We start from the raw sequence: 9,722 nt of genomic DNA on the forward strand, positions 1-9,722 counted from the left end.
CGACACCGTAAACTATATTTCTATTTTCTGAACCCTTTACGCTTTTACACCCGCTCAAACCGTACTAATTGTAAGTATAAATATTCGTGGTACCTACGTTCCGAGTCATTTGATGAGTGAGTCTTCGATCCGAAGTGCAGATTACGTTCATTGAAGTTCATTACGTTCATTACGGAAAAACTACGGGTTATTGCAACTGGGATTACTACTTGGAAATATCAAAGGTAATACTCTATATATGTATCATAAGTATATTTGTGTGCTTTGTGATTCATCAAGTATTTTACTATGCTCGCTCCTTTCTTCGATTCCAATTAATTTCTATAATTCATACAAATGGTGTAAAGTTAGTGTAGAATTGACTTTTTTTGTAAAAATGCGAGAAAAAAAATATAAGAATTGTAAACTAGGCCCGAGTTATCGACATTCAATTTCGAGTCACCTCAGCATGGTCAAAAATCTAATAGATTCGTTCAATTTCATCGCTCGATGATGCCTTATCTTCTTCTGATTCTCTACAATCCTATTAAGACACTTTTATCATTACATGGGCATTGCAAAAAATCAAAATTTTCAAAATTGAACTCTTATCGACGTTTGTTTAGCTGACACGACCACAAATAAACACAATCACAAAAAAACATGTATAATCATTGGTGGTTGTGCCAGCTGAAGTAATAAGTTAGCACAGTCAAAATTTCATAAAAATGTAAAAAGTATCACGAAAAAAACTATTTTTCCAACTTGTGACCGTTCTCATTTGATTGTGTCAGTTTAACAGACGTCTGATATTGATTATGATTCAAAAACAGTTATATTAAATTTGCTATTGACTAATAAAAGGCTGTTTAAATTGATTTCCGACGACTACAGTTTTTTTTTTGAAAAATTCCGTTGAGTGAAATAGAACGAACGAATCCACTAGCTTTTTAACCACGTTTAATCGATTTGAAATGTAAAATCGAAATTTTAGAAAAATAAACTTACCTCCCGCATATCTAAATTTGATAAATTCTCAACGTTCGACTATCTCATAATCAAGTTAAAGAAAAGGCATCGAATTTCGACGCGTCAACCTTCTTAATCGGACCACGAGTCGTTTTCAATGACAATTGACCGCAGTGATCGCAGAAACCTGCAGGTGATGAAGAAATATATAAGAGGTATTAGTATGAATTATGCATAGTTTCGTTGAATCCTCACAATTACGTGCAGTTTTTTGCATTCATTACAACCGCGAAAACGATTTTTCAACTGTTCATGCATACGTGACCTGAATTCGTTTTATCTTAAAAACGTTGCATATATGCAACGGTGCCCTAAAGACAATTTGCATATCATCAAGCTATTTAATGGAACATGTTTATTGTTAGACTTACAGCGCGATAATGCACATGGTGTTCTTTTAATCTGATTTATATCAATTTTTTTTTTCACCAGATCAATCAAACTTCTATCAATCACTGATCCTGAGCAATACCAAAAACTGGCATATTATTGAACATATATTAATCATTTCACCGTTGCAGAGAGTTTCAACGTTCTGCGAAGTTTTTTAAGACTAAAGCCTTGAATGCAACAAAATCAAATGAAACAAACCGGTCTATTTATCCTCTACAAATTTAATAATGAGAGATTTAAATCCCTGTACGGTGGTAAATGACATTGGGGAAGAATTATTGGGGCTGATCGTTTAATTAAAGACTATACAGAAACTTAAAAGTCAAGGGGCTAAAGAAGGTTTTCTCCATCACCGAGGAGAGAAAGTTTCAGTTTTGAATGCTGTACAGTCCTTATTTGTTCTCACTTTATACCATAATCAAAATAATATAATCCTGGAGAAAAGATCAAAACGAATTTTATTTTTTTAATTATGCCAGTTCAACTATAAACTGACATTCAGACCCTATTTGTGTGAAAAAATGTAATAAACTAAACCAACAGATTCAACGTTGCAGTAACCAGAAAATTTAGTATCGACTACTATAATCATACCAGATTACAGCTACTTTTGCCAAAAAATTGCCTCACATTTCCAACAATACTTATTTACATAGACTTTAATTCAGTAACCATAACATACGATCTTTCAACCTCAGTACAATACACAACACGCATAACGTATTCCTGTGCACCTTTGAATGACGGACACACTGTACGTACGTCAATCGTTATACGGCTTTCGAGGAATCGTTAACAGTCCCGCGAAAAAAAAACCCGCGGGTTTCCTGCAAACGTGTGGGTTTTTATCGACGCGTAGTTTTCTGCCTTCGTGATGATATATAACGCGCGAAAAAGCCGCTGCCGATTCAGTTCTGATCCAGCATCTCCGGCAGAAGTAGCTGGAGCTGGAAGATTGTTTTACCTCAAGTTAAAACGACCATCAGAAAAGTCAAGTCGACGACAATGAGAATCTTTTTGATCACGCTGCTCATCGCCATGGCTGGTATGGCCCTTGGCGACCAGCTTGAAGGGCAGGAAGCGGAAGTCACCGCGCCGATCGGCAGGATCCGCGGTAAATTTATGCAGTCTCGTTTGGGAAGGCAATTTTTCGCGGCTCGTGGTGTCCGATATGGCGAAGCCCCGATTGGCGAACATCGGTTCAAGGTAAGCCACATCTGAATCCAGATGTAATATCCTCTGGGGATTTAAATGCTTTCGAGTGTTGATATTGCAACTTCAAACCAGCGTATAACGAAATGGGTCAGGGTCAAAGTTGCAAAATTATCAAAACTCTGAATGGTTCGAAGTTCCGAATGGTTAAAGACTCCAAATAGTCAAAACATGGAATGATCAAAGACTCCGAATCGTTAAAGCTCCGAATGATAAAAGACTCTGAACGGTCAAAACTACGAATGTTTTGTTTTTCTGATAACGACACGTTGCATGCGATCAGAAGTATTATTAGCTCGCTCGAATTGCTCAATTCGCGATCGACAATCTATCGGGTGGTCAGAGATCGCGCAATTCGAACTTCGGTATGCACGCATCTCTTGCCTTACAACAGCCAATAATCTACCTCGAACCTTGAACCTTCTACCTTTTCCTCTTGCAGCAAGCCGTCCCCGCTAAACCTTGGACGACTGTTTTCGACGCCACCGAAGAAGGACCGGCGTGTCCCCAACCCGCAGCAATTCTACCGTCGGAAGATTGCCTTCGATTGAATGTCTATACTCCTAAGGTATATATTGTTTTTAAATATGTTCAAAAATGGAGCCATGCGGCAATAGAGACTGAATTTGTTAGATCAGCTCAGAACGTGTTTGTTCAATTAGCTACCGAGCGCTCAAAACTCCGATGCGAAGAAACCGGTCTTGGTCTTCTTTCACGCTGGGGGATTCTACGTAGGTTCCGCCCAAAGCAACCTTTACGGACCGGAATACCTTATGGACCAGGACATCGTTCTGGTCACCGTCAACTACCGACTGATGTCCCTAGGTGCGTTGGAACTGCTTAAATGCCGGAACGACTGTCCCTTTTGACTTAATCTCTGATCGAGTGATTGTACTACGTCTTTCCAGGGTTCATAAGCACCGGAGACGCGGAAGCCCCAGGAAACCTGGGCCTCAAGGACCAAGTTGAGGCGCTTCGTTGGGTAAAAAGAAACATCGAGTCGTTCGGCGGTGATTCGGGCAACGTGGTGATAGCCGGATACAGTGCTGGAGCTTGGAGTGTGAGCCTGCATCTGGTTTCCCCGATGACCAAAGGCCTATTTCATCGAGCCATCGCGATGAGTGGGTCGGCAACCTACCAGAAACCACTTGGCAGGCATCAGAAGGATCTGGCCGAAAGACAGGCTCGCTTGTTGGGCTGTCCGACGAACACGTCGCGAGCTATAATGGCCTGTCTGAAGACCAAGTCCATTCAAGAGTTTGTGGACTCTTTCGAGAAGATGTTTGTAAGTGTATGAGTTTGTTTATAACAGACGTGAAAAGTGATACTCGCTGTACTTCGCTAGAGCAGTCTCAATTTAATCATTGTACTAATTCATCGTCAGGACTGGCGATACAATCCTGTTCTTCTCTGGAATCCAGTCGTCGAACCCAAGGTTCCGGGCGTCGAACGCTACCTGACCGATGAACCGGTGAAACTGATTCTCCAGGGAAAGTTTCACCAGGTTCCTCTGATCACCGGTATCACCAAGGACGAATTTGGGGGAAATGTTGTCAGTGAGTCTATAACAACTTTGCACGTATTTATGGTGGAAGCTTTAATTGCCTTATGTACACCTGCTATGAAATAATGGTCGGTGATTCATCCGGTAATCCCGTGATGATGAACGTGTAAATAGATCATTTTTCTTGGGACATTCTCAGACTGGGTTGAGACAGAGAGAAAGGGAAATGTATCACTATTCACCGAGCTCAACGACAACTGGGAAACTCTGGCTCCGATCATCTTCCAGTACGAACGAATCACACCTCGCTCCAAGGAAATCAGCAGGGACTTTAAGTCGTTCTACTTCAGGGACCAGCCGGTGTCATTGAAAACGGTGGACGGTGTGGCCCAGGTAAGTGACCAGGAACTGGCAAATTCGTCCTTTCGGGTATGTGAAACGATTCTTTTGCCATTCAATTAGCTCTACGCCGACGGACTGATCGTGTTCTCCGTTCATCGATTGGCCAAGTTGATCGCCGTGGTTTCTACACAGCCTGTCTACTACTACGAGTTCACGTATCAAGGTCGATACAGTCACCACGTCTGGTCTGATACGAAAAAACCATACGGTAAGAAAAGGATCATCGATACGATACGATAAACTTCGCGACCTGTGGTGAAGTTTTTCTTCAATATGGTTTTCGAATCTCGCTTAGACAGAAATTTTCACCGACTCTTTTAGGTGTTGTTCACCACGACGATCTACTGTACCTTTTCAATGTCAAGAGATACTTCCCCTACTTCAATACCAACGACCCTGAGTACTCGATGGTAAGACGGCTGACCTCGATGTGGACTTCTTTTGCTAAATGCGGAAATCCGATCCCAAGAGATGTCGAGGGATTTGAAAATGTTACCTGGGACGCGTTCACACCGGAAAACAAAAAGTACTTGAATATTGGAGATAATCTTACAATGGCCACCGATTTGTACGCTGTGCGCATGAATGAGTGGGAAAAACTTTTCCCATTGCCGTCCGTTGATACGCCCGGAACGAACGTCAAGCATTGAACATCGATTTTATTGAACCATTTACGATCTTACACCGTGGATCGATAATTAGTCTAATTGGCATCTCTGTCTGGCATCGTATGAAATCCAAAGCGTATTATTCAGACGGTGTAAATCAACCGCTTTTTGAATGGTTTTATTTTTCAAACAATTAAACGTTATAGCAACTAAATTGTTCTATTCATACCTTGATGATGATGAATTAATCCTTCTAAACCCTTGATTCTCATTATCGATTTTTTTTTTTAATCGACGTAACAGCTTTGTAAGTACTTAAAACTCTGCGAGACCTTGACAGATGAGATTTTATCGGGTGTATTTTGGCAATATGATGGGAATTGATTTTACGCCTTAAGAAACTACCATACAATTTAAAACAATTAGAATTTGGTTATTCATAAATTCACAAATTCCGAGTGGGTTTGAGAAATTAACAATTTTTACACAGAATATTAGTATTTGTCATAAGTTTGGCACTATTTTTTTTACCGATACGCCATACGATAGATGGAAAAGAAAAATATAGACAGCAGTTTTAGAGTCATGCGATTTATTAATGTTACATCGCAACGAGATGTGCTTTGGCTGCACTATCTTCTCATCCAAATCGGCTCCTCATCTCCCGCTCAATTTTTGGATGACGTTGTAAATTGAATCGTAAAATTCATTTCGCAACGATTTAAAATTGCAATGTATTCTTGTGCTGTGTACCTATTATTATTTTATGTATATTATACAGCACGCGCCAATTAACGTCATATACCTGCGGCGTGTCTAAGAAATACGATACATGACCTTGCTGATGTTCATCGAAATGTATTTTGTAGCCAGAGATCAAGGTACTGGAAAAATTATATTAGATCCGAAATAACTGATTGAATTTTTATATACCTGTGGGGGACGCTGCAAAAATATATTAAACAAATATAATTTCCATTTGCTTTACGAATACGATTACGTGTAAAAAAAAAAAAATAGCTTGGACCGAACCATCGAGTGAAGTAATAAAATTAGCTCAGCATTTATATTATTCAAGGACATTCATCATCAACAATTGCTCGATACGAGAAATCTTATAGTAAAATTACTCGGTGTTATAAAATATCGTGGTAATGAACACCAAGCTTGGAAGATATTATGCATAGATTTTGATTATTTTGTTCCTAATTTTAGGGGCACTTTTTTACCCTCAGACTGATTGGATTTTGGATTTGATCGGTCGAATCATTCTCGAGATATTCTAAAGGCAAAACTGTAAATAAAAAATTTTTTCTCTTTCAATGTCTTCTAAGCTCGACACATATCTAAGCGGCAATTTCGTAGGCAATCTATCAATATCAACCAAATTTACTATCGCGATTTCGTAGAAATCATGCAATTTCATTATTTTTGTGTTAAATGAAAATGCATTGGAATGGTTTTGTTCAGGATTACATGTAGAATAGGGCTGTTATGCTCTTTTTGCGTTTAACATACGTGAACCTGGATAGTTATAGACACATACTACTACGTCAGAATCTACTAGACCACCCATTAAACGGAACATCCGATGGCTGCCATATGTGCAATTTCTACTTTTTTGAATTAACGAGGATGCCTCATTCCTACATGTAATTCGAGGAACACGCGACCCAGCTACTCACTGTTCAAATCACAAGGGATCGAGTGAATTTTTACTTTATTTTATTTTTTTAGGGTAAGGTCAGCCTGTAACATACCTGCGCCATCCAAAACCACACACACACAAAGATTAACAACCGAGTCGCAAGGGATTCAACAGTGTAGGATTTAACAATGCACGACTAAACTGTGTAGGACTGAATCGTGTAGAACAGTATCATGTAGGAATCAACCTTGTAGGATGATCCCTTGTGATTTAAATTATGTATGGGTCAATCACGTATAGGTCGAATTAGGTGCAGCACAGTTTTGTGTAGGATTAAACTTGTAGGAATGAAAGCTTCTAGAATTTACAACTAACGTGCCCTATTATTTGTAACCAGTGAAAAACAACTCAGAGCCCTATAGACACAGCTTTTTAATGGCCAGATTTTCCGGTTGTAGAATTCTAATCCGCACCATAATTCTGAGCACCTTATCACAGGCTACGTACGTTACATTTATCGATATGTTGTATATTATAAATGTGAATACTTTGATGTCATTTTGATATTTTCCACACACTTAAAATGATTTTTCGAATAACCATCACCGTGAATCAAACACATCCTTAGCATATGTTTTATGAAAAAATTAGCATTGACTGTACCGTTGACTGAAGCATATGAACATAGTTACCCTTACGGATCTTGGTGGAGTGAATCCGAGAGTGAATCCCATTTTGTGACCACCCGATAGGACAATAAAATTTACTGTTCAGCAAAAAAAATTAAATTGAAACTCGGGATGTGTCGGATAAATTTTTTGTCCAATACAGCTTCCGATTATTTTTAGTGTCCAATGACGCCGGAGTCCAAACGAGCCTTTTCCGCCACGGCGTGTCAATCGTCTGTATCCCTTTAAGATGTGCCTCAGTGGACATCCCCTTTTTGAGGTCGAAACGTTTCATAACGACAAGTTCGTATGTAATACCATTACGGTCAACCGGATTAAATACCAGTTCTTATCAAGCGTCAGATGATCTGCAGTATTTTCGTGTTCTCGACAAATGGAAAACCTCGCATCTGCCGGACGTGTAGTTTGTGTTGTTACAAATTTACAACCAACGCGCCGTGTTATATGCAACCACTGGTACATGAGTAAGCGCCTCATCGTCGGCAACACGTGGTACGTAGTATGATTCACCATGCTTTTCGCCTGCACAACATGCAACCGGCTGCATTGTATTAGGCCTCTAATTATTAACTATTCGAGACACGCGGACTTGAGTGATTTGAGAGCTAAAATTTGAATAAAATCTGGGTACTAAAGGGATCTTCGACGAAAATGAACGAATGCATACCAAGCGCACTTAACGATGTAATTATACAGTTTTTATTGATTATTTGAATATTTTAATGCCATTTTCAAATTAAAGACATACTTGAAAGTAATTTCCCATTATAATTATCACTGAAGATTAACCATATCCTTAACATATGCCTAGCCATACGCGTGCCCCACTGACCTTCATGCCGGAGTCCGTTTACTTCATTGTAAATCTTCCGCACCTTGAGTATATAATGTGCTCAATGCCATGGAAATTATATTTACAATTAGACATGCACCGCGTTTGACTCGTTTTCAAATGACACTACCCTAGTAGTTATAAACTATATCAAGCGTACGAAGTTCGTTTGTCAAGACCGAAAGGGAACGAGGACCCTGTTTTCAGAATACTGCACAATGACCAATCCCATAATCGTTAATTCGAGCTTTGGTATATAATAATATAATAGTTAATCTAAGATTAATACTTACATATGATTTCTCGTTCAAAGATCTACTCGTCACGTGTACTGATATTTTATCATTTCACCCACCGTGATTTTTCTTTAAAAATTCATTTTGAACAAATGCAGTCGAGGGGTTTTCAAAGTTTTCAAGCTGATATTTCAGATAGCTTTCTTATATTTTCTTTTTTGGCACTCTGTTTTACATCCGGGAACATATGCTGATAATGGTTTTCGAAATATCTCTCAAATTCTCGACATGCGGTACGGAATCAATAAAATAACATTAATTCGTATACCTATGTTTATACATATATGTATATAATAAAACAGGTAGAATTAATTGAATGTGCGCCTATAATAATTGCCACGATGTATAAATGTATGACCTTGACATTTTGTACCCGCAGATATTTATCTATAAGCGATACGTGACGCAGGCTTTGCGAGACGGGGTCGATTCCGCGTGTATAAATCGCCACCGTACGTTCATACGGATAATCGGAATAGCCCTGATCGTTGATCACGAAGCTTTCAAAGATCTTCCCTGTTTTTTACGCTTTTTACCGAACAAGAATAATAAAACATCTCATTTTTGCTATTCCGCGATCACCAGCTACAATCTGGAGAACGCAACGCGTGACTTTGGCTGTACCCGGAACCAGCATCACCGGCCTCTCGCTGTTTTCTCTCGCCTGGGCCTCACAGGCGTCGGTCCCAACGCGCTGAACAATGTTGCTCGCGATCTGCACGCGACGTTATTTGCGGCGGAGGTGTTAGCTGCAAGTGAAACTGTATCGGCGGACCATCGCCTCTTCGCGGGCCAGTCGGGCCCACGTAGAAAGTACACGGAGCCTCGGTAAAGTAACCAATTTCTCGTTACATGCGTGCAGCAAGCGTTTTACACGCGTTGCATGAGCCGAACCGAGTTCGGTCTGTAGGGACCAAAAGAAAAAATCTGTCCGGACGAGAGCAGCCGCGGTTTGGCCCTTTTTTTCGACGGGTTTTGTTTCCCCGCACGCGGCGAAAATTTATTTACCTGCTTATTATATTCATCGCAAGGAATTTCTTAATTTCTTTTTGTTTTTGTCAGAAACTCTATCGTGGTTATCGACGAATTATTTTTTTCCTACACTCATTCACAATACGACTTCGAAATTG

The 9,722-nt window shown here is 39.7% G+C and overlaps 1 protein-coding gene across 2 annotated transcripts; it reads left to right on the forward strand.

The window, feature by feature from the left end:
• Positions 1-2,299: 2,299 nt before the first annotated feature.
• Positions 2,300-6,209, forward strand: LOC124181215 (esterase E4-like). Of its 2 annotated transcripts, none has more exons than XM_046567547.1 (8): positions 2,300-2,607; positions 3,056-3,181; positions 3,276-3,438; positions 3,522-3,898; positions 3,998-4,169; positions 4,317-4,510; positions 4,580-4,727; positions 4,841-6,209. In XM_046567547.1, exons 1-8 carry the CDS (start codon positions 2,407-2,409, stop codon positions 5,167-5,169), a joined length of 1,710 nt encoding a protein of 569 aa, XP_046423503.1. In that variant the 5' UTR covers positions 2,300-2,406; the 3' UTR covers positions 5,170-6,209. The 2 variants fall into 2 exon arrangements, with proteins under 2 accessions (XP_046423503.1, XP_046423504.1); XM_046567548.1 differs by lacking the exon at positions 2,300-2,607 and adding an exon at positions 2,775-2,978.
• Positions 6,210-9,722: the final 3,513 nt, after the last annotated feature.

The sequence above is a fragment of the Neodiprion fabricii genome, chromosome 4 (assembly GCF_021155785.1).
Source record: "Neodiprion fabricii isolate iyNeoFabr1 chromosome 4, iyNeoFabr1.1, whole genome shotgun sequence".
NCBI lineage: Eukaryota > Metazoa > Arthropoda > Insecta > Hymenoptera > Diprionidae > Neodiprion > Neodiprion fabricii.

Bases quoted from the DNA above. Each gene is read 5' to 3' on its own strand.
- LOC124181215 (XM_046567547.1), top strand. From the start codon at position 2,407: ATGAGAATCTTTTTGATCACGCTGCTCATCGCCATGGCTGGTATGGCC. The intron at 2,608-3,055 runs GTAAGCCACATC...TTCCTCTTGCAG, and splicing joins TTGGCGAACATCGGTTCAAG to CAAGCCGTCCCCGCTAAACC. The intron at 4,728-4,840 runs GTAAGAAAAGGA...CGACTCTTTTAG, and splicing joins TGATACGAAAAAACCATACG to GTGTTGTTCACCACGACGAT.